General features: G+C 36.8%; 1 protein-coding gene across 5 annotated transcripts in view; it reads right to left on the bottom strand.

Annotated features, from left to right (window-relative positions):
- The window catches only part of SAMD8 (sterile alpha motif domain containing 8), a 55,404-nt gene that overhangs the window by 6,057 nt on the left and 22,976 nt on the right, over nucleotides 1-26,371 (bottom strand). For 3 of the 5 annotated variants that reach the window (XM_005602505.4, XM_001503968.7, XM_070227742.1), the window contains exons 2-4: nucleotides 17,261-17,853; nucleotides 5,942-6,037; nucleotides 3,749-3,866 (exon numbers count right to left, since the gene is read on the bottom strand). In XM_005602505.4, coding sequence (XP_005602562.1) covers nucleotides 3,749-3,866; nucleotides 5,942-6,037; nucleotides 17,261-17,853 — 807 coding nt within the window. Of the gene's footprint in view, nucleotides 1-3,748; nucleotides 3,867-5,941; nucleotides 6,038-17,260; nucleotides 17,854-17,954; nucleotides 17,975-20,309; nucleotides 20,582-26,371 lie in introns of those variants that run through there. The other 2 variants (XM_070227747.1, XM_005602506.4) reach the window with 2 other exon arrangements.

Genomic DNA, 26,371 nt, shown 5'->3' with positions numbered 1-26,371 from the left:
AACTCCAGCAACCATCCTGGACCACAAAATGGCCTTGAAGATGCAAGCCAAGTGTTAGGACAGGAGAGCAGAAAGACAGAAGAATCATGGGTTTTTGATGACTCCATAAAGTTACCACACCCGACCTGGAGTACTTACTTTCAGACTTATAAGCGAGAATAAACCATTGTTTGTTTGTTTATTACACCATAGCCATCTTAAATTTCCTGCTATTAGCAGCCAAATCTAATCCTAACTCCCACAAATGAGCTTAAAAAAGCAATCCACTTTGAGGAAGAGTTTGAACAACAGTCACACACAAAGGAAACAAAAAAATTGCTAAAATTTTATGTGCATTTACTATGTGCAAGGCATTCTGCTAAGTGCTTTATGTGTTATTGTATTTAATTTCTACAACAATCCTATGAAGTGATTCAATTGTACAGATGAGGAAACTAGCTTAGAGAGGTCACACAGCTAGTAAGTAACATTACCAGGATGTGAACCCAGAAGTCCAATTCTAAAGCCCTAAGTCTTAAAGATTATACTATGACTAATGAACAAAAGAAACCACCTCATTAGATATCACAATTTCATTAGCAATCTCACCTGGTGATTATACACTACTCAGTTTTCCCTTTCTGTCTCAGTTGAGAGCAGGAGAGGAAGACGAATTTATTATTAGAGAAAAGGAAAGAGAATGTACTAAAATACACACGGTTTGGTTCTTCCATGACCTCCAATGAGAATAGGGTTAGAGATATTACTCTCATCAAAGTAAAAAATCAGGCAATGAAGAACAGAGACTGCTAGGAAAATGTCTCAGCCAAGGACAGAAAACAAGTGATGCCAATCAAAAGAAAGCAATTATTACTCAATTACTCAAGTCTCCCTATCCTTTCCAATCTTAAAATGCCCCAAATATTCTTCCAGAAAAATTAAAATTTAAACCCAACAGATTGAATAAGATGCTTTGATGAGACAAGGTGTCGAAATTTGCTTTCAGTGTTTCTTTCATTATGATAGGTCTATTGCTAAATTTCGGAAACAGGTATGTTCTCGGTTCTGTCCCCAAACCTCATACTTTTGGGAATGATATTTCAAGCAATTAATTTATTACAATGAAAATACCCTATGGAGTTTACTGTAAGGGATTTGATTGCTAGTTACTATCACCTTAACTTGCTATTTTTAAAGACTGCTGCAAATAATACAGGTCAATAAGTAGGTTACATTATAATTCAAAACAATTAACAGTATTTAGGGCAGATTTGAATAGAAATGTCCATATATAAGTAACTGATAATGAAAAACACTCATTAGAGACAGAAAAAGGGCTGTCGATATTGCAGAGGGATGGTATCTAATTTATTTTTGTTGCATATGTTGCAGCCCTATGCACATATATCCTTCACTTTAGGGGCTGAACCACAACTAACTCCCTCAGCTACAGGAAATTCTCCTTTCAGTGTAATAAGCTTACATTTTTCTTCTTTTAAATCTCTTCTAATCAATAAGCATTCTATTTGGGGGAAACTGTTCTATCCCTCTTCATACCATGTATAAAAAAAATTCAATAAAGATTTAAATATACAAGACCATAAAGTCTCAGATATCATCTTTCATTAATCAGAGTGGCAGTGATAAGCAGTGCTGGCATGGGGGTGGGAAAACTGACATGCATACATTGTTGGTAGTGGTGAAAAACTACTCTTTTCTAGTGGACATCTGAGCAATATGTATCACAATTTCTTTTCCTTTTTAAAAAAAATTTTTTTTTTTTAGATTTTTAAATTTTTCCTTCATTTCTCCAAAGCCCCCCAGTACATGGTTATATATTTTAGTTGTGAGTCCTTCTAGTTGTCGCATGTGGGATGCCACCTTAGCATGGCCTGATGAGCAGTGCCATGTCCACGCCCAGGATCCCAACCAGCGAAACCCTGGGCCGCCAGAGCAGAGCATGCGAACTTAACCACTCGGCCACGGGGCCGGCCCCTACATATCACAATTTTTAACGCACGTGTTCTCTGACTTCACAATCCCATTTCCAGGAATTTCTCTTAACAAGATGATTAAATAAGTGAAAAAGCATAAATGTATAAGGATGTTTACAATAGCATTGTTTATAAATAGTAAGATTTGGAAACAACCTAAATGTATATCCTTTGGAAACTGGTAAATCATACAATGGAACACTCTGTAGCTATTAAAAAGATGAGGTTGAGTTATATGTATTTCTTTAGAAAAAAGTAAACATACTATTAAATAAAACAAGCTAAAGAACAATGTCTGCAATATAATCCTATCTTTTGTTTAAAAACTATCTATATAGGGCCGGCCCAGTGGTGCAGCGGTTAAGTTCGCACGTTCCGCTTCTCGGCGGCTGGGGGTTCGCCAGTTGGATCCCGGGTGTGGACATGGCACCGCTTGGCAACCCATGCTGTGGTAGGCGTCCCATGTATAAAGTAGAGGAAGATGGGCACGGATGTTAGCTCAAGGCCAGGCTTCCTCAGCAAAAAGAGGAGGATTGGCAGCAGTTAGCTCAGGGCTAATCTTCCTCAAAAAATAAAAAAAGTATCTATATAAACTTATATGAATGTATAAGCATGCTTAAAAATAGTCTATGTAGCTATATACACAACTGTTAGTATTATTTATGGGATGAGGTGAAAGAAGAGGGGATTATGTGAGCTTTTACTTTTTAATTTATATATTTCTATTCAATTTGAATTTTTACAATAAACATAAAACTTTATAATTAGAAAAAATTACCTTCCCATTAAAAAGAGAAACAAAACAGCTTTTACCTTAAAAATAAAATATTTCCTTTACAGTAAATCCTATATGTCATATTAATCCTTCCCTCTTTCTTACTGGTCAGTCTCCTGATACTAGGAGAAAGTTTTGTCATCTTTCAGCTCTGGGCTTTATTTTTAGTTCTTGATCTCCTTTGGCTGCCTAATCTTCCCTTGTCAGCATTTCAGCTATTTATATTGCAGTAGAAGAACTGACCCTTAAATTGACACTTTACCAACAACATTCAAATGATAACAAAGGTGTTAATATATAACATTTGAATATTTAGAAACATAACTAAAGCATGGAGGCTCGGAAAAGTAGAATAATAAATTCTTTTGTCTAAATTTAACAAGTCACAACAGTCAATTTTGTATATAAAGCACAGGCGATTTTCAGTTGTTGGTTTTTTAAAAATTTTTTAAAGTAATTCATTACCCTGTTTTCTCATTCCCATCTGCATAAGCTCTCCTCTCTCAATTTAACCATATGAGAAGTCTACAGTATCCCAAAACAAGCTACAAAGTATAAAACAAAAACAAAAAAATCAGCCATTAATTAATCCCAGATGTACTCCGTAAAGTTTAGAGTAGTGCATATTGTATTTTAAATGGGATATGGTCAAACTGCAACACTTTTTAAAAAAAGAGTGATGAGGATAGTGAAGAGACCAGAGTCATGTCCTACGAGGAACTAAAGATGCTGAGGATGGTGGGAAAGAGAAAACAATAATTGAAAGAAACTTTTTTTCTACAGCTCCACACTGCAGAACTAGTATCATTGAATAGCAGTAACAGGGAGGTAGATTTGGGGTTAAGATTTTTACCAAGTTACTTCTAGAGGTTTCTTACAGATATTGAAAATACTGAAAAGCACATTTTAATATTAAAAGCAAAGTCTTAGCCCTAGTGCATATATGGTGTCATCAACCCACCAAGAAGAGAAAAGAATGATAAAGAAGGTAGCAGGCTACCTTTCCAGTACACTGCAGGTGCTGTCCTGGCACGGAGAGGGAGGTCACAAACATGGTAAAGCAGCGAAGCAAGAAAACAGTGCCCATCAGACTACAGAGCCTTCGCAGAAGTATTGACCTGTGAACAGAGTAGCCAAAGAAGGAGAAAATCAGAAGAAAACAAACCAAAATACCCCAGGCATCAAATGTTTACTTAAAGGGAGAGCAAGCAAGAAAACCACTAGACTTGGACAAGGACAGAAATCTTCGAGACCATCCAAAGTATCACTGTCCAACAGAACTTTCTGCAATGATGGAAATGTTCTATAGCTGCACTGTCCTATAAACTATCTACATGTGACTCCTGAGCACTTGAAATGTAACTAGTATCACTGAGGAACTGAATTTTAATATTTTTTTTGGTGAGGAAGATTCACCCTGAGCTAACATCTGTTGCCAATCTTCCTGTGAGCTGCCAACACAGCATGGCCACTGACGAGTGGTATAGGTCTGCATCTGGGAACCAAACCTGGGCCACCGAAGCAGAGCATGCTGAACTTAACCACTATGCCACTGGGGCTGGCCCACTGAATTTTAATTTTATTTCATTTTCATTCATTTAAATTTAAATAGCCACTTGTGGCTAGTACCTGCCATGCTGGACAGTGCAGATGTAAGAGCATCATTTCATTAATAAGAAAATATAGCTAAGAGAATGTAAAAGAGTTATGCAAGAGTGAAGTAAGACTAGTACCTAGCCTGACTCTTAGCTAAGTGGTAGTCCTGTAACTCACATATTGCTCATAAATTATTCACTTAACGAGAGGTAAAGTTAAACGTGATTTTAGAGAATTTTTTGCTCATTAATAAAAATGTAAACTGGTTAATGTTAGTAGCTAGTAAAGGTACTCTAACTTCTAACTTACATTAAATTTATCTCTAACAAAAATTTTTGAACTGCTTTGTGACATCACTTGTATTATAATATTATTTTTCTAAATGTCTTAAACTAAAACAGACCATAAGATTCTTAAGTACAGGGACTATGCTTTACACATTTTCAAAATGCTCCTCCCATCCTCCAAAAAAGCACTGACCACAAGGTTAGGTATGTTTCAAACTTTAGTGTGTGCACCTGGGATGGAGCCTAGGCGCCTGTATCTTACAGAGCCCAGGTGATTCTAATGAAAGTGGTACAAAGACTATACCTTGAGAAACACTTTCTTTGACTAATTAAACATCAAAACTTGCATTAATTGGCCACTGCTATGCTTTACTAAACCTACCAAGGTTTCCTATAAGGTCAACTCTTGTTTTGAAGAGTAGACAAATTCAAATCCACAGGGTCTTGTGAGGCAAAGTTAAACCAGAAAGCAGCAGTGATGCATGCATTTTTCAAACCAACTCTGATTTTAAGCAATCCATTTAAAAATATTGCTGCAAAACAGGAGAGAATGAAGTACAATATGGCCTAGAAGTGTACCAAGAATAACAATCATCAACCTTTCTTTTAACCTTCAAAACAGGGAAATAAGTACTGCTTAGGACCTAAAGCCCAACACTGTGGTTTACCTCAAGCACTCTCTAGTGAGGAGAAAGGATCAAAAACTCAAGAAAGTGTCCCTATTTCTCTTCAAGGCCAATGGACAGCGGATCCACAAACTATAGGTCTTTAAATATTTTCTCTGCTATGACTTATTTTTCACTTAAATCAAGTAATTCCCCTGATTAAAGTACGAAAGGAGTCTCCCCTTATGTTTCTCTTCTTTTTTAAATTAAAACACAATTCTTCCCTTTATATTTCTTTTTCAATGGGCCTCCTTCAAGTAGAGAACAATTTCTTCCATCCAAACATTTGACCAAAGACTGTCCTTGGAGAAGTTTCTATCCTTCTATAAAAAGTGACAGTTCTGATTTGTTTCCAAAGAAAGATAAGGCTAGACTGTCATTGATTGGCCCATGGTTGAACATCACCTTCTTTGATCTCTCCCTACAAAATACATTCAGAGTATTACTAAATATGTAGGTATTACCTCTGGGTGACTCTTTTGTTAATCAAACTCAAAACATTTTCCTATGTCAATAACTACAATGTCACAATTAAAGAAGAAAATTTGTTTAACAAGGAAACTGCAAAGGTAGAAACAAGGTTTGATGACCTTTACGCAAGACAATCAAAACACTTTCAGTCTTTTAATGAAATAATTGGCATACCTGTGCTTGTGAAGAAGAAGAACCAGGAGCCAAATATAGCACAGAATCATGCCACATACTTCTGTCATGGCAAAAGCCCACGGGATTCTAGGAACGCTGGAAGAGAAAAAAAATTACATTTTGAACTGACAAGAAGTATATGTACGTAATGACTCCACCCTTTTCAATAAGATTCTCTTCTAATAACAACCTTAAAATTGCTTTTTATAACTTTTACCTCTTTTAGGAGATGATATTTGGAGAAACTGGGGAAAAAACCTTTTTCATAAAGTGCTCCATTTACCAGAACCTCTTTGCTGTCTGTGGTTCCCAGTCACAGTTCTCTGTAAAGCAATAACAACTCCCTCGCTGTAGCACGGGAGACCTGGACACCGGACTGCCCACAAAAGACAACAGGGAAAAGGCTCACTTCTGGCACGATATGCTCATTTCAAAGTCCAGACAATCAGGGCTTGAACCTGATTCCTCTTTTTTTAGACTATTTGGTTTTGTTTTAGAGGCAGTAAATAGCGTTCTTCTTTTACTCCTTGATTTCTCTCTGTCCACTTTTGTATTATACTTCTGCTTTCTTCTACCTTTTCCACTGATCTCTTTCCTCACCAAATCCACAGCTCCTGTGGTTTTCCACTAGTAAAAGACGTGTCACATTTCTTAATTTAAAAAAAACAGAGAGAGGAAGAAGAAGAGGGGCGAGAAGGAAGAGAAGGAGGAGGAGGAGGAGGAAACGGAGGGCAGAGATGGAAATGAATTAGTCCAAACAGATCATCTCTAGGGGGTAGGATTATTGATGGTTTTATTTTTATTCTTTGTACATTTCCACTAAAAAGTTTTATACAATGGCATGTTAATTTTATAACTAAAGAAATAAAGCTATTTTTAAAAAGAAAACATGAAATCTGAAAGAAAGATATTAACAGTCTACTCCAAACCTTACTCAGAGTAACCGAAGAGTCTCAATCATCTGCATTCAGGGACTCATCTTTTAACTGTTTCCTCAGAAAAAAGATCCTTTTTTGTATTTTTAATCTATTGCCTTATTTATCTGGCATTACTGGGAAAGGGTCATTTTACACAGAAATTTTCAGATAAAAGAGATGACCTTTAAAAATTTAAACTTTTAAAATGAACATTTAAAAAACAATAATATATGTATATATGTATGAATATGTGTATATATATTTTTACATATGTATTTTAAATAGTTTTACAATGTTTATGATGAAAATAAGTTTTCTGCCCCACCCCCAACCTAAACCTAACTCTAGCTCCCCAGAGGCAATCACTTTCACTCTTCTGTTTTATTTGGCTTCATATCTTTTAGTCATACATCACAAACACGCACACACATAAACACACACATTCTCCTATGTTCTCAATATTATTTCACAATTTTGTTTTAAAATAATTTTTGGCTTTTACTTAATGTAAGTTTGTAAATATCATTCATAGCTGAGTCAGTAGAGAATGATTAAATCTCTTTTCTCTACAACTTCTTACAAATCTCTGTAGCTAACACTTTTTTTTAGTTTGCTCTGTTTCTTGTGTCCCTATCACCAATTCATCTCCAAATTATTCTATCAATTTCAATTTTTCCTTGGGTAAAATCTTTCCTAGAGCTCTTCTTGTTGTTCCAATTTAGAATGTTTCATTTTCTAGTCCTCCTGCATGGCTATTCGTCAGAATAAAACAACCCTCATCTTGGGAATTCTTTTTTATATTGGATTCTCTGTTTCCTGAATCCCATGTTCTCCTCTTTCTCCATTTACTTCTTAGTTTTGATGGTGTGTATCCTCCAGTTGTTTTCTGAGAAAGAGAGGCTATAGGATAAACGTGTTGTTAACGTCAGATTTATCGAGGTTCAATTTACAAACAGAAAAACTCACCCTTTTTTGCTGTATAGTGCAATGAGTTTTGACAAACATCTTCAGTCATGTAACCACCACCACTTTAAAGATGTAGAACATTTTTATCACTCCAAAAAGTTCCTACATTTTCTTTATCTACGATTTATCTACAATTTCTTTATCTATTCACTGGTTAATGGATATTTTGGGCTATTTCCAATTTTGAGTGATTATGAATAAAGACCACATACAATTCTTTGCATGGACATATGTTTTCATTTCTCTTGGGTAAACACCTAAGGTGAAACTGTTGGATCCTATTTTATTTATTTTATTTTTTTTTTTTTTTAAAGATTTTTATTTTTTTCCTTTTTCTCCCCAAAGCCCCCCAGTACACAGTTGTATATTCTTTGTTGTGGGTCCTTCTAGTTGTGGCATGTGGGACGCTGCCTCAGCGTGGTTTGATGAGCAGTGCCATGTCCGCAACCAGGATTCGAAGCAACGAAACACTGGGCTGCCTGCAGTGGAGCGCGCGAACTTAACCACTCGGCCACGGGGCCAGCCCCTGTTGGATCCTATTTTAATTCTATGTTTAACTTAGAAGCTGTCAAACTGGGGCCAGCCCCGTGGCCGACTGGTTAAGTTTGCGCGCTCCGCTTCAGCGGCCCAGGGTTTCACTGGTTTGGATCCTGGGCGCAGACATGGCATCGCTCATCAGGCCATGCTGAGGGGCATCCCACATGCCACAACTAGAAGACCCACAACTAAAATATACAACTATGTCCTGGGGGTATTTGGGGAGAAAAAGCAGAAAAAAAAAAAGAAAAAGATTGGCAACAGTTGTTAGCTCAGGTGCCAATCTTTAAAAAAAAACCAAAACTATCAAACTGTTTTCAAAGCAGTTGGATCATTTTGTATGTCTACCAGCAACGTATGAGAGTATCAGTTGCTCCAAATCCTCATCAGGCCTTGTTATTATCAATTTTTTTCATCTTAGCAATTCTAGTAGGGGTGGGGTTGGAGAGTACATTATTTATTTATTTATTTATTTATTGGTAAGGAAGATTGTCGCTGAGCTAACATCTCTACCAATCTTCCTCTATTTTATATGTGGGATGCTGCCACAGCATGGCTTGATGAGTGGTGTGTACGTCCACACCAGGGATCCGAACTCACAAACCCTGGGCTGCCAAAGCAGAGCATGCGAACTTAACCACTATGCCACCAGGCTGGCCCTAAGAGTGAATTTTTTGAGACTTACAAATTGAAAAATATTCTTGGGTTTAGCCTTATATCTAATTGGCAGTTTGCCTGCACAGACAATTCTGGATTAGACATTACTTCCTCTCCGAATGTTAAAGACATTGTTCCATTGTCTTCTAGCTACCATTGTTGCTAAGAATTCTGATGCTATTTGGACTTCCAATCTTTGTATGTTACTTGTTTTGTCTCTTAAGCTTTTAAGATCTTCCGTCTACAACCACTGTTTTGAAATTTTTCATTTCTTGTACTGGGTGCTCAGTGGGCCCTTTCAATCTGGAAAGTCACGTTCTTTGGTTCTGAGAAATTTCCTTGTATTACGTCTTAGATTATATCTTTCCCTTCGTTTTCTCTATGTATTCTTTCTAGAATCCCTATTTGTTCACTATTAGGCCAAATGGATCAATGTTACTTTTTCTCCTCTACTTTTCCTCTCTGTTCTACATGTTGGGCAATTTCATCAAATCCATGTTGCGATTATCTTGCTAGATTTTAAATTTCTACTCATTTTTAATTTTCCAAATGCTTTTTTCCCTGAATTTTCCTATTTTATTGCCTACTTTTACCACCTCATAGAATGCAATATTTCTTATCTGTGAGAATACGAATTTTTTTTTAAGTGTTCTGCTCCCTATTTTGTGCTTCTCAGTTTGCTTTTTCTGTTTGCATTGGTCTGTTTTCCTCAAATGCGGGGTGATTCTTGACTGACCATTTTTGACAGTAAAGTATGAAAAAAAATACTCCGTGTGTATGGACTGAGCTTGTCAAGTTGTAGATTTCACTGTCGAGTGATCAAGCAGAGGTCTGGTAGACGGGATAGGGACATTTCCCCTACCACAGTATCTATGGTCCTTTTCTCTTGTGCAGGTTTTCGAAGGAGAGGAATCTGTTCTCCTGCTTGGAGGATTGGTGCTGGGTGGGAATGGGGATGGGAGATAAGTCTGGCTACTTAAGGAAGGGAGCTGGAAGTCTCAGTGATCAGTACGTAGATTTACAGTTAATCTCTTTGAAAGCATGTACCTTTGTTCACATCTGGGCATGGTGCCCCCAAGTCCAGAATCCTTCACATTTGACTACTCTGGAGAATATACCACCCGTCTTCTGTTGGAGTAGAAAAGGTCTAAAAGCTTCTCAAATTGATTTTCAACCAATTCTCCCATATTTAGCTCCTATCTGTACCTGCCTGGTGCCTCCTGTTCTGAGTGTTTTTCTGGAGCTCTGTAGTACAAATACATTCACCTCTTGGGCACTACTAGTCCCAACTTCCAATCTCAAAATAGGCACTTAGCTTTCTACTTTTCAAGTTTTCATTATTATCACTGTTTTTGCCTTCGTGGAATTACAGGGTCCCTCCTTGCTTTTTACTGTCATTTTAGTAGAGTGTTGTAAGGAAACTGTCAAATGTATATTCAATATCTCATATTTACTTTGCTGTCTTTCTAAAATGCATTATATACGTATACGCCTTTTTTTCTGGGTAGAATTTAATGTTCTTTGGTAATTCAGAGTCATCACTGTGAACAGTGATTATTACATTGAACATGGTAATGACCTCAGGGACTACTGAGAAGTGAAGCGCAGTTAAGCCCAAGATTCCTGTGGTTTTTCCATTATTTATGTTTGCTTTTTATCATGCTTCTGTTTCCTCCCTTGTTATCACGGCTATCAGCTATCCCTTCTCACTGTTCTAAGTAAGGCTGCCTCTAGAAGCATCCCTATCTCCTTCTAATTTTCTGTTTAAATGATGTACTGAAGCTGTTGGAATTGTGTCAAGCTTCAGAAGCAGACTCTGAAACAAAGATCACCATGAAAGTGATTACGGGTATTCCCAAAGGAAAACCATAGGGTAGTGAGGAAATGAGAAAAGGAAGATAAGGAAGCAAGGGAAAGGTAAGACATCAAGCAAAGCCCTGTGGGGAATTCAGGCAAGAGTAACTTTGGTTCAATCCTGTGGGGAATTTGAGAGACAGTATAGGTCAGACCTAAAAGTTGTCCCAATTAGGGTGAAGAGAAATGAAATATGTATATCCCCACCTCATCAGTCACTGGTTAAGGGCTGCTGCTGGAGGGATGTAAATTTCCAAGCATGTTTGGCTCTATTTTCAAGCAGCCAAAGTATGTTCTAGCAGTCCAAGAGCAGCTCTCCAACAAAGTGACACGTTTGCTGGATGTTGGGAATATCTATGTGCAAGAAAATGGAAAAGAGATCTGAGGGGATATAAGAGGAACACTGACAGCACCTGCTACCATTCTCCTATGAATAAAGTTTAGATGTATAACAGCATGGAGCTTTGTAGTGGGTGGCACTGTAGAGAGTTACGCAAAATTTGGTTTCAAATTCCCACTACAAATTGAAAACATATGTCTGTACAAAACTTTGTACGTGAATGTTCACAGCAACATTATTAATAGTAGCCAAAAAGTGGACACAACTCAAACATTCATCAACTGATGAATGGATAAACGAAATGTAGTATATCCATACAATGGAATATTTTTCTGTAATAAAAAGTAACAAAGTACTGATACATACTACTATATGGATGAATCTTGAACACATTATGCTAAGTGAAAGAAGCCAGACACAAAAAAAGGCCACATATGGTATGATTCCATTTATACTAAATGTCCAGACTGGACAAATCCAGAGAAACAGAGAGTAGATTAGTGGTTGTCAGGGTCTGGAGGGAGGAGGGAATGCGGTGTGACTGGTAACGGATATGAGTTTCTTTCTGTGGTGATGAAAATGCTCTGGAATTAGTGGTGAAGACTGCACAACTTTGTAAACGTACTAAAAACCACTGAATTGTACACTTTAAAATAAAATCCTCATTACTCTCCCAGACCATTTTCCCTCCCTTCTCCCATTATGCCTTGTTATAGTCATCTATACAACCTCAGCATTTGTCCTCTCATTTCTGGAAGATTTTAGCTCTGGTTCACTGTCACTCTCTCCAAAAGTTCTCCTGTTGTAATGTGTGTTCTTCTCACTCACTTCTCTTTTTACTTCTCCTCCAAGGATCTTGTCTTTTACTCTACTTTAGTGACCCACACCCATGGTTATAACCTGGATCTTGTCATTACTAAGATTATTCTTCATAATCTCAGTTTCAAGAATCCTGTACTAACCACCTCTTGTCTTTCCAGCTTAACTTTTCTAGTACTCTAACTTTAATGTCTTTCTTTCTTTCTTTTCTTCGCTGAGGAAGATTCACCCTAAGCTAACATTTGTGCCAATTTTCCTCTATTTTTTAGGATGTGGGCTGCCAGCACAGCATGGCCGCTAACAAAGCAGTGTACATCCATGCCTGGGAACTGAACCTGGGTTGCTGAAGTGAAGCACACCAAACATAACCACTAGGCCACTGGGGCTGGCCCAATAATTCTGAGACCTAAAAATCCATTGATCTTATAACATTTTCACTGTCCTTTACCTACATCATATCTTCACATCCTTCCTTATCCACCTGAGTCCAAGGTCAGTCATTAAAATCACTCCCTTGCCTCTTTTTCCTTCATCATACTGCCTAGTAACAACCTGCTTAAATCCAATTATCCACCAGTTCCGTACCTGTATCTGCGCTGTTGAGTGAGGCTGATAAAAACACACAACGCCAACACGACTACTAACCTCAGGGAGGCCTTTAGTGCTGCTGCTACTACGTCACACAAATCTATTCACTCTCCTAGGTGGCTATTTTATACCTCATCCTTTCTCTTCAAACCTCCAACCTTTTCTCTATCTAACTCTGTTCATAGAGAAAATAAAAACACTCAAAAAGCACTTCCTCTTGCTTCACCATCACATTTAGCCACCTTCTATCTCTGTTTCCATATTTTGCACCTTCTCCTCTATTATGAACAGTCCATGTGCCCAAGACCAGCCTCTCCTACCCATTAGGTCCCATCCCTTTTCATCTACTCAAGGACATGACTTTCCTCTAACATCATCCCTGTCCCCCAAAATTGGGTGATCACTATCATCAATACAACAAACGTGCTATGATATAGGCCATGCAAAACAAAACCTGGGTGACTCCACATCCTTTCCTCCCCTTCACAAGCTACAGCTCCATTTCTCTGCTACCCTTACAGAAAACTTGTAAGACCTGATTGTTTCCAATTTCTCTCTTCTCATTCTCTCTCTCATCATTCCTTTGCCCAATTTTTTTACTTTGAAAAATCCTGATCATACCAAAAGAAAAGTTGAAAGAACATTTATGTTCTTCACCTAAATCCATCAATTGTTTACAATAATTAACATTTTTCCACATTTGCTTTATTTCACTCTTTCTATACATACCTACATACACATACACATATACTCTTTTGGAGGAGGCTGAACCCCTCAAAGTAAGTTGCAGTCATTATGACACTTCTCCCCTAAATATTTCAACATGTGTCTCTGAAGAACAGGGATATCCTCTTCATAACCCAATACACTATTACACCCAGAAAACTGGAACACTGATTTAGTGTTACACTACATCATTTAATATACAGTCCATACTCAAATTTTCCTAATTGTCCCCAAAATGTCCTTTATAGCAACATTTTTTTTCTTGCTATAGGATCCAATTAAAGTTCATGCATTACTCTTGGTTATGTCTCTTTAATTTCCCTTACAATTCCCCCTGCCTGGCTTGTCTGCCATTACAATGACATTTTTGGAGAGTACAAATCAGCTGTCTTGTAGAATGTTCGTGTTCTGGATTTGTCTGATAATTTCCTCATGATTAGATTTAGGTTATATTTTGGGGGGGGCAGGATTATTATATAGGTGATGTTGTGCAATGTACATAATGTCAGTTTGTCCCACAGTTTGTAGCATCAGTTTGTGATGCTATGTTTGATCATTTGGTTAAATGATGCATGCCAGATCTTGCCATTGTAAAGCAACTTATTCCCCCTGTAATTAAGGAATATGTGAGATGATCCTTTCAGATCATGTGAATATCCTGCCCACCAAGAGCCTTGAGTTCTTGTAATCCAGTACCATCTAAGAGTTCCAGTACCATCTAAGAATCCAGTACCATATAAGAGTTCTTATAATCCAGTACCATCATTATTGTTTTTGATGTTCCAGTTGTACTAATTTGCTGAGTGGGAGCCCCTTCAAACCAGCTCCTATGTTCTTTTGACATGTTTGTTTCCCTTTTTTTGTAAGGAGCCTTTTACCTAGTGGATTTTAGCATCCATAAACAACTTGCCTGAATAAATTATTACATTGGAAGCTGCAAAATAGTCAGGACATCCACATTTATTTGCTGGTATTATTCTTGGATTTCCCCTCTCACCCTACCATTTTTGTTTTGTTTTGTTTATCACTAGGGATTCACAGATTCTTTTTCTTACTCAATATATTATAATCCAGTACCATCATTATTGTTTTTGATGTTCCAGTTGTACTAATTTGCTGAGTGGGAGCCCCTTCAAACCAGCTCCTATGTTCTTTTGACATGTTTCTTTCCCTTTTTTTGTAAGGAAGATTGGCCCTGAGCTAACATGTGTGCCAATCTTCCTCTATTTTATGTGAGATGCCTCCACAGTGTGGCTTGACGAGTGGTGCTACGTCGGTGCCCAGATCCAAACCTGGGAACCCCAGGCCACAAAGCAGAGTCTGTGAACTTAACCACTTCTCCACTGGGCCAGCCCCTCCACTGGTTTTGAGCACTTTCTTGCTTTATGGCACGAGATCTGTTTCAGGCTCATTTTGCACTTTCCTTGGCCTAGACTTAAAACCAAACATTTCTCTAAGGAGCCCTGGTCTGGTTCCTTTTAGTAGGGATTGGTATTTAGAAACCGTGATCTAGATGCTCGTGGTGCTCACAGCTATGAAGTTTTTCTTGCAAAATATTTCATATCAGTTCACAGAAATCTTTCTCATTCTTTTCTACAATTAAATAGTACTCTTTTGTACAGATGTACCAATTACCAAATTCAACTAGTTTTCCATGGATAAGCATTCAGATTATTTCCAATATTTACAATTATTACAAATAATGTCACAATGAATAACTTTGTGCATATGCTGTTTCATATTTGTGGAGATATACTTTTAGGTAAATTCCATTAAGTCTCATATTCTCTCTTGAACCCATTCTCTCTTGAACCAATCAGGCTTTTGCCCTTATTAACTTACCGATGACCAACATGTTGCTAAATCCAATGGTCAATTATCCTCATCTTACTTGACCCTTCAGCGGCACTTGCCATAGCTAATTCCTGCCTTCTTAAAATACTTTTTTACTTGGCTTCCAGGATACTACTCTCTCTCTGCCTTGACCTTCTCAGTCTTCTTTGCTGGTTTTGCCTTACTTCTCTTACCTCTAAATGTTACAATGTTCTTGGGCTCAATCTTCAATCTTCTTTTTTTCCCTTCTGAACTCACTTCCTAGAAGACCTTATCTAACATCATGGCTTTACTGGTAACTCCCAAATTTCAGGCTAGGTCTCTCTGAACTCCAACTCATCTTTCCATATCTTACTTGGCATCTGTTTGGTGTAAAAGATATCTTAAACTTGACATGTCCAAAACCAAACCCTTAATTTTCTCTCTGGGTCAGCTCCTTTCATAGTCTTTCCATCTCTATGAAGGGCAACTCCGTCCTTCCAGATGCTCAGGTCAAAAATCTTGGAATAATCTTTGAATTCTTTTTGTTATACCTTACATGCAGATCCATCCGCAAATCTTGTTGGCTGTACTTTCAAAATATATATATATATAATTTGACTCTTTCATACTGTCTCTACCACTACTATCCTCATCCAATCCACCATCATCTTTGTCTAGATGAATTCAATAATTTAGTCTCCGCTTTCCCACACCCCTCTCAGGCTATTCTCAATACAACTAGAGTGACCTTTTTAAAATGGAAGTTAGATCACTCTACTCTTCTCCTAAATACTTTCCAATGGCTTCCCTTTTCACTCAGAATGAAAGCTAAAGTCCTTACAACGGTCTATAAAGTCCCTACACAATCTGGGTTCCTGTCTCCTCTCCAGACTTCATCTCCAACTGTTCTCCCCATCTCTCATTTGTTGTTCCTTAAACATGCCATCATACTACCAGTTCAGGATCTTTGCACCTTGCTGTTTTCTCCACCTAGAGTACTCTCTCCCCAGATAGCCACAGGCTTTTTTCCTTACTTCCTTAGGGTCCTCTGTTTATAGTTCGGAAAACTGTATACAATAGGGGAGGAGATATAGGGATGAAACAGTTTATTAAACAGCTTTCATCCAATCTCCTTATTTTAGCACCACCCCTTCACTTGTAGTATCCAGAGCATTGAGAAATCTGCAACATAAATTGGGTTGGCTCTCAGCTGTCCCAACTGCTGTTTTAGAATTAACTTATTTTATTTAGGTCTGCTGGTTGCCACTCATTCATCTGCTTTCAAACTTTCAAAAATGTATGGCTGTTTTCTCCTCTCTTATCTGCCCTATCCTTGTTGGCTTACAACTTAAAACAAAAAACCAAAATCTCTTTACTATACTTTTAGTCAGGGTTTGAGAGGGAACAAAATGTGATATGTATGTCGTTCTGCCATCTTAATGTGAGCATTTTAATTCATTTTACTTTAAAAAACATATACAAGGCACTTCCAGAAAGGCAAAAACATTCTAGAAAAACAAACAAAAAAGTACTACAAACTTTAAAAAGATCTTAAAAAGCACAAATATAAAAACTAATAGTTTTGAGTTTTGTTCTATTTTTATTTTCATATACATATACTATATTCTTTTTTATGCATTCAGTATTTCATAAAAACAACAGAATACTATCAATGAATCAGTTTGTACCATTTGTGAAAATTCCAATTTATCTGGTGATAGAGGGGAATTCTCCATGTTTCTGGAAAAGCAGAATCCTGTTCATCACACACACAAAAAGAAAAGTAACCAAATTCCATTTATCATAAACAATGTTCCAGGAAACCCTTTTAAAATGTGAAGTGCCCGAGGAACTATAATATAGCTATAGAAAAATAAACTAAGCAGTGGTCTTTCCCATTCACCTAGGCTTAAGGTCTAATTCACTCTGAGAGAAAAAGGCCATTTCAAAGCGTATCTTTATATACTATCAGATAAAGCAAATGGAAAGTATATATCAACCAAAACAACAATAACAAAAAAGCTAATTATCATAAATATATTATTACCATTACTCTTATAGCAATCTTCCACAAACTTGGCAACTAGAAACAAAACTTACCTGTCTAAGAAAATATCTGGGAGTGGTGGATAGGTCTGCATGTCAGGCACTCGCTCGTGGACTATTACCATAATGAAAGATGTAAACCCGAATACTATAAAAACATATATACAACTCAATATGGTCTTCCAGTACTCTGGGTCCAATCTTCGAACAGAATGTTTGTTTTTACCATTCATATACTGGTACTGATCAGAATTCAAATCAGTGATGGGTCCATCACAGTCATGTGAAGGCTCCCCATTACAGAGCCACTCTGCACTCTGAAGAACACTGATGAAAGGGGTCATAGAACCCATGGGACTGTCACTGTTGTATCCCATGTCTTCTAAAACATCAATATGTATTTTCTGCAATTTTCGGACTGAAAGCATTAACCTCTTAATGTCCCCTAAGACTTTGATTTCCAAAGGGGGAGACCGGAGATCATACTCAGTCAATGTTAGCAAGGTGATTCCATCAAGTCGGTGCTTATTGCATAAAATGTCCACGTATTCAAAAAAGCCTTCATCCTTTAGCCAAACAGCTACATGCTTAGTTGTCCAGCGGCGAATGCAGAGTTGATTAGGACTGGCCATTTCCTCCTCCACTGCCTATCAAGGGAAAACAGGAAAACAAAACAAAAACTTGAGTGTGTCCTAACAACTCCTTTGAAGACCAAATACACATAAACATACCAGAAACAGTAATTTACCTTTACTGCCCTACTGGCTTCTAGAAGAGAGTAAAAGAAACAAAAATTACTCATTAATGAGTGGTTTTCAATAAATTAATATTCTAATAATTTTATGCATATAACCCCAATAGCAGAAGGAAGGCTAAGGACCTTTTTTTTTTTTTTTAAAGATTGGCACCTGGGCTAACAACTGTTGGCAATCTTTTTTTTTTAAGGATTGGCACCTGGACTAACAACTGATGCCAATCTTTTTCTCTTTTTTTTTCTGCTTTATCTCCCCAAACACCCCCTGTACACAGTTGTATATCTTAGTTGCAGGTCCTTCTAGTTGTGGGATGTGGGATGCCGCCTCAACGTGGCCTGACGAGCGGTGCCATGTCCACGTCCAGGATCCGAACCCTGGGCTGCCGCAGTGGAGCGCGCAAACTTAACCACTCGGCCACGGAGCCGGCCCCCTAATGACTATTTTTATAAAACATTATTTTACAAATGTCTTTTCCACACCACTGCAGCCATAACTTAATTAAAAAAATCCCATTTTAATACTTTTCATAACATGAGATATACAGAAAGATTTGTTATATGTAAAAATAAATCAAATTTCAGAAATCTTCATGTTCATGGAGTATTTCTCCCTCCTCCACAAAGAAAGAAAGAAAAAAAAAACACCACAAAGGCGGATAGAGATAACTAATTTCAGGAAAGCCATTAGATTAAGCGTATTTCTATCTACCATATAAACAACTATTTCTGTAACAGATACTAGGCCTTTAAACTAGATATAAAGAGCTATAAATATCTTAATAGCTCAGTTCTTTCTATACCTTGAATATTCCATTATAGAACTGAATAAGGACTTTCCTTCTTAAACTATCATTGAAATGTTAGTGACAAAAATTTTAAAAGAAAGCTACTTCAATGAACCCATAAATTTGAGGACCCAAACTTTACACTGCAATTATAAAAAGCCAATAATGTATGTACCATTTCAAAAAGTACTAATAATTTTTACTACTTTGATCCCACACAAATCTATTTATGTTCTTTTTCTATTTTAAAACTTTCAGTTACTTGGGCGTATATCACATTTATAAACCTGTATCAGTTACACTGGAGATTTACAAAGCCCTACAAAAAAAAAAACTATTTCTCTAAAGCAGTTTCTCAACTACTAAAGCCTGTGGGTTTTCTGACATTTTCCAGATCTCCAAAGACCACGTTTCCTTCTGAGATGATTTTTAAAAAACATACTAGACAAACTTTAAAGCATTAAAAAAAAAAAAGAACAAAGAATGCTACAACAAACACCCATGTGCCCACTACCCAGCTTGAAAAATAATAATTCCAATATGCATATTCTGTTTCTTAATCTGGGTATTAGTTATACGGTGTTGTTCATTCTGTGAAAACTCATCAAGCTGTACATTTATGATCTATACTTTTCTCTACATGTGTTAAACTTTATTTAAAAAGCAAAACAAAACATCAATATAAGTGAACATCCTTCCCTGATAGCATCCCCTTCCTCTCCTTCCAGTTGTTATAATTCCTGATTTTGATGTTTATCATTCCCTTCTAATATGCATTTTTGGCTATGAAAAATCTTCTATGCTTCTTGATGCTGAAGAAGGAAAAGGCCACAAATGTTTTACATTCTTCCCTTACCCACACAAACTCTTGCCATGAAGATTTATAATTACTTGAAAAAGGCAGATACTTAACTACATGGGCACCACTTGCACCATCAAAAATATTCAGCAAACAAGAAATACTTTCATTAAATATTTATTTCTTAATTACTTAAAAGCAATCCTAGTTTTTGGAAACCTTAAATCATCTTTTATTTCCAGAGGTTTTAATATTATCAATTCACAACAGCTTTTCAGTTTTAGAAAATTAACAGCACATATATCTATAAGCAGTCTATACGTTTTAAAAGGCTAATTCTTACATACTACAGAGCTACAAAAGCTCTTACTCAACTCTTCTTTTTAGGTACTGTATATCATTGCCATCCCAAAGGCCAAGGAATTGTGACTTAGTCACTTTAACACATGAAATTTATACACATTGATGTATATTGTTTTATACCATTTATTATATCTATATAAAATTCCATTAAAAATACGATTTTGCTATGTTCACATACATAGCCAGAGGGTTTCATCCTACCCACTACATACACATCTTTTCCCCAAGGTATGCTCTGAATAAATTACTACATCCTTGAATATTCAACAAGTACATACTACAAACTCTGCAGCAGTTACAACATAGCAAATTTGAGAAACTTATCTCATACAAAACAAGGCCAGATTTCTTCCATCGTTTTATTTCTATTTGGGTATATTTACCCTTTCTCTAACAGCTTACCAACAATGGGTTCCAAGTCACTCCCATCCTTGTAGCATTATTCTTCAGTATAGTTTCATCTCACACACTGCTCAAAATGATCTTCTTTTTCATCTTCTTCTTTTTTTTTTTTGGTCTTACATTACCAGTTCTTTACACCCTCAATCAGGCTAACAAACAGGCTTTGAAAAGGGTGTTTTAGCTGCTAGAAAATGAGTTATCATACAGGTAGCCCATGGAAGTGTTTGAGCCTGCTGTGGCAATGCCCTAAAAACATGACACATTCCAGGGTTGTGCTTCAGCAGGTCAGGGCATGTACTGTAATAGTATTCTACCACATATAGTCAGAGGCCTATATTTAGCTAACGCTGTGAAGATCTGCATTAAAGAGGTATATTAAAAGGTGATAAAAGGCTTTAGGGCCGACAATATTTTTGATATACTAGAGAAACTACAGGGAATAGGAGATTTTGAACAAAGAATATGACAGCTATAGATTTCACACGAATCCAAAAATGAAGAAATTAGGTTAGCAAATGTTTATGAACACTTTCAGCTTTAACCAATAATTAATATGAACGAATTATCAGTGAAAAGGACTTCTGCTTCTGACCAAGATATAATAAGAGGAACCAGATTACCCTCCCACCTGAAACAACCAAAAAGTACACAAACAATATGGGAAAAAAGCCCAGTTTCAAGACACTGGGCAACAGACAACAAAGGAGATCCCTGACAGAGCCCTACTGCCCTTGAGCCTATATCAGGTTTATAAACTTTATCAGATACACAGGAGACAAAAGCCTACCTGAAAATAAGGTGAGCCTACTGCCTCAGCTCACTGCCTTGAGAGTCTGTATGCAATGAGCGGCACAGGATGGAAGCTGGGTGAGGCCCAGCAGACTCAGTGAGTGGAAAACATGGAGCTGAGAGTCTGGGGAGGCTAGTGTTCATGGGATAGAACAGTGGAGAGGAGAAAGACGCATAGACAGAGAACTTGTCATGGACTGAATGTTTGTGTCTCCCCAAAATTCATATATTGAAATCCTAACCTCCAATGTGATGATATTAGGAGGTGATGAGGTCATGAAAGCAGAGCCCTCATGAATAGGATTAGTGCCTTTATAAGAGATACCCCAGAGAATTCTCTCACTCCTTCCACCATGTGAAGACACAGCTAGAAGATGACCACCTATGAACCAAGAAGCAGGCCCTCATCAGACACCAAATCTGCTGGCACTTTAATCTTGGACTCCACAACCTCTAGAACTGTGAGAAATAAATTGTTGGTTAAGCCACCCAGACTATAGTATTTTTGTTACACAGCCTGAACGGACCAAGACGGAACTCCAGAGATCTGCAGAGGGTCTTCCTTGAATATGCAGTTGAATGCTGATCAGCACATATATGTGAGGAAACCAAACAAGACTGAGAAAAGAACCACCTAGGAAGAGTAGAGGGAACAGTGCCCAGTACTTACACAAAGCCAATAGAAGTGCCCACCCTAAACAACCATACTGAAAAAAAAAATCTCATGATCCATGGGGCTTCAGGTAGAGTACACAGGAAGATCTTGCCATAGTAGTAAGGCAAAATTAACCCTAACATAGTAGTTCTCACCTGGGGGCAATTTTACCCTACCCCCAACATTTGGTAATTTCTGGAGACATTTTTGGTTGTCAAAACTGGGGGATCATCTAAACAATAAAGGCTAGGAATGCCGTTAAATATTCTACATTGCACAGGACAGCCTCTCACAACAAAGAATTATCTGACCCAAAATGTTATACTGCTGATATTGAGAAACCCTGCCCTTGACTAAATATGTCTCTGGTCCAGCCAAGCAAATCTTAAAAGCAAGACCCAGAACGATCACACCGTTTTCAAGTAACTTAACTATATCCCACAACAAAGCTCAAGAATATTAATAGGAATACAAAGTATTCAGCACCCAACAGGTACAATTCACAATATCTGGCATCCAATCAAAGATTACTAGGCAACAGTCAACCAAAATCAACCCAGAACTGACACAGATAATAGTATTAGCAGACAAAGAAATTAACACACTTATGCTAACTGTATTAAATATGTCCAAGTTCAATAGAGACATAGACACATAAAAAAGATCCAACTCAAACTTCTAAAGATGAAGTTATAATATATGTAATGAAAGACAACATACTAGATGGGATTAACAGCTGATTAGACATTGCAGAAGATAAGAATAATAAACCTGAAGACATATCAATAAATTATTTAAAAATTATTCAAAATAAAACACAGAAAGAAAAGAGTATTTTAAAAAATGAAGAGAATATTACTCAGCCTTTAAAAGGAATCTTGAAAACATTGTGCTACGTGAAATAAACCAGACACAAAAGGACAAATATTGTATGATTCACTTAGATGAGGTACCTAGAATAGTGAAATTCATAAAGACAAAAAAAATAGAATGGTGGTTTCCAGAGACTGGGGCAGGGGACAAGGGGAGTTATTATTTAATGGGTACAGAGTTTTCATTTGGGATGATGTAAAAGTTCTGGAAATAGATGGTGGTGATGGTTGCATAACAATGTGAATGTACTTAATGCCACTGAACTGTACACTTAAAAATGGTTAAATGATAAGTTTATGTTATAGATACTTTACCACAACTTAAAAAAACAAAAAGAATATCAGTGAGAGGAGGGACAACTTCAAATAACCTAACAGATGTGTGACTGTAGTCCCCAAAGGGGAAGAGTGAGAGGAGGGGACAGAAAAAAATATTTGGGGGCCAGCCCTGTGGCATAGTGGTTAAGTTTGGCGCACTCCACTTTGGCAGCCCAGGTTCACAGGTTCGGATCCCGGGCACGGACCGACACCACTCATCAAGCCATGCTGCGGGAGTGATCCACATAGGAAGACAGGCAGACTGGAAGACTGTTAGCCCAGGACTAATCTTCCTCAAGCAAAAAAAGATTAGCTCAGGGCTAATCTTCCTCAAGCAAGAAAAGAGGAAGATTGGCAACAGATGTTGGCTCAAAGCAAATCTTCCTCAGCAAAAACGTAAAATAAATAAAACAATACCAGTGAATGTTTTAAAAAAATTCTTGAAGTAACAATGGCCAGAACTTTTCCAAATTTCGTGAAAACTATAACACGTGTACCCAAAAACCTCAATAAACCTCAAACTTAAGAATCACAAAGAAAACTATACCAAGGCATATTATAATCAAATTGCTCAAAACCAATGACAATGAAAAAATCTTAAAAGCAAAAAAGGGAAAATAGACCCATTATGTGCACAGGAACAAAGAGAAGAATGAAATCAGATTTCTCACTGGGAACAACGCAAGCTGGAGACAGTGAAACAACGTCCTTAAAGTACTGAAACAAAAAAACTGGCAACCTATAATTCTGTGCCCAGTGCAATAACTTTCAAAGACAAAGATAAAATAAATAGTTTTTTAGACACACAAAAGCTGAACAATTTCATCACCAGCACACCTGCACTACCAGACATATTAAAAGGAAGTCTTTCAGGCAGAATGAAAATGCTACCATATGAAAATATGAATCTACACAAAGCACTGAATACCAGAAATAGTAACTATATATGGTAAATACATAAGTAAATTTATGTCAACAATAGCACAAAAATTGGGAGAAATGGGTTACTAAAATGACACTCTTTCAGAAAAGGAGGGAATATTTCTGAATTCATTCCATGAGGACAGTATTACCCTGATACCAAAACCAAATAAAAACATTACAAGAGAAAAAAACTACAGTTTGATAACCCTCAAGAACATAGATGCAAAAATTTTAAGCAAATCTTAGCAAATCAAATCCAACAATATTTAAAAAGGATACATCATAACCAAGTGGTGTTTATCTCGGAATGCAAAGTTAGTTTAACACTTGAAAATTAAAATAATTCACCATATTAACAAGCTAAAACAGGGAAATCACATGATCATCTCAAAAGACACAAAGTGGTATTGGCATAAAGATAAACAAATCAATGGAACAGAACAGAGAATTCAGAAATAGATCTACATATATATATGGATATCTAATTTTCTACAAATGTAGAAGGGCAATTCAGTGGAGAAAGGACAGTCTTTTCATCAAATGGTATTGGAACAATGGACATCCATAGAAAAAAAAACCAATCCATACCTCTCACCACATATAAAAATTAACTCGATATGGATCACAGACTTAATGTAAAACCTAAAACCAGAAAACTTCTAGAAGAAAACATAGGAGAAAATCTTTCTGATCCTAGCTTTCTCAGAAATGACACCAAAAGCAAAATCCATAAAAGAACAAATTGATAAATTGGACTTCATTCATCTAGGCAGGGGACTGAATGACTTCTATGGTTTTTAGTCTGCAAATTTCTGCATTGTTTGAATCTTTATAGTCATGTATTTTTATAACAAAGACAGAAAAATACATAGAATACATATTCATTGAAGAACATGTAAAATATAATTTTAAAACTACCCCCCAGAGAACTATTGCTTGTGATTTGTTATATATAAAGAGAAATCATACCATAGATAATTCTGTATCATTTTACTTAACATTATTACATGAATCCTGTCTTATGTTATAAATTATCCTTTGAAAAGGACATTCCATTGTATGGCTATACAATAATTTGTCACCTCCTCATTGTTGGCAATTGTTTACAATTGTATTACTATTACAAATAGTACTGCAGTGCCTTAAGTTAGATTTCTAGAAGTGGAATACCTGTATCAAAGATCTGAGGTGTTATTTAGACACAAACTCTGAGGTACATTGTTAAAGCTTGATCCACATTAAAAAGCACTGCAAAATGTTAATTCATATATATAAAGGAAATAGTTCAATGTGAGATAAAATTTAAAAGAAGTTTATTCTGAAATCATGAGCAATTAAGCAATTATTTATCAAAGGTCAATACTGTATTATCAAGGCACTGAGAGAACAGTCCACTCCTGCAGAATCTTACTAACCAGAAACATCAGTCAAACCTACTTTGAAGTCATAGATAGCAGATAAACAAAAGCAGCTGATTGTTCTGTACAAAGTGAAACATGTCTTATTTTTCGGGTGGACTCTGGTTAGAAATTTTTGAAAACTATAAAAAAACAATTTTCAGCACAACTCTTTTATTTACTAGCAAATTTATTTGTTTTCTCTCCAAATTCAGTTCACACTAATGAGATTTCAGTAGCCTGAGAGCAAAAGAGCTCAGTATATTTCCTATGTTCTTATCTCCATACTTAATAAAATGAAAAAAGCTTATCATAAACCTAAGAACTTTAAATCAAGTATTTCTTAACAGTAGCATAACTATTCCTTAATTAATGACCCTTTAAGATGCAACCTATTAGAGTGACCCAAATCTCTTCACAATAATATAACTCAGTTGTGTTCTACCATACTAAAACTGCAAACACTGCGTGTTAGGTTTAACAAACTAAACACAATCAGCCCAGAACTGCAAAAGGAGATAATGACTATCAACAAACTCTTTTCCAGTTCTGCCTTGTGGAAGCTATTTGTTTTGCCCCACCCTTCCTCTGTGACTGACAGCTGCAGGACAATCTGGCCATTCTTGGAAATGATGACTTGACTAAAAGGAGAATTATCGGCTATGACCTACTACTGACTCAGAGTACATGACAAATATGATGAACTGGAGCTCAGTATCCTTTCCAATCTCCCTTCAGTTGTTTTCCGCTACTGCAGAGGTTAAAAAGCTAAAACCCAGGATCCAACTAGAATTCTAAATGTGAATTTAGGTTCAGCCAGCTAGATGCTCTGACATGAGATGTGGAAAGCAGAACGTAAAGCAGGGGCCATTTTCCTGAAGTTTTGGCTATCCACAAGAAAGACTACGGAAATGTTGGTTGTGTGTGTGTGCATGTAATTCTCCAGTTTTCAGTCACTAACTGTGTCTCAAAGCAGGTGTAGTTGTGAAGCAGCAGTACTGGCTTTCTAATACCTGCATTACAAATAAGATGGTATCTTCTTTGTGTTTGTGTGTGTTAAACTATACATAACATAAAGTTTACTATTTTAACCATTTTTAAGTGGAC

The sequence above is a fragment of the Equus caballus genome, chromosome 1, assembly GCF_041296265.1.
Source record: "Equus caballus isolate H_3958 breed thoroughbred chromosome 1, TB-T2T, whole genome shotgun sequence".
In the NCBI taxonomy this organism is placed as follows: domain Eukaryota; kingdom Metazoa; phylum Chordata; class Mammalia; order Perissodactyla; family Equidae; genus Equus; species Equus caballus.
The sequence above is the reverse complement of the archived record's forward strand: the minus strand, read 5'-3'. Positions and strand labels throughout refer to the sequence as shown.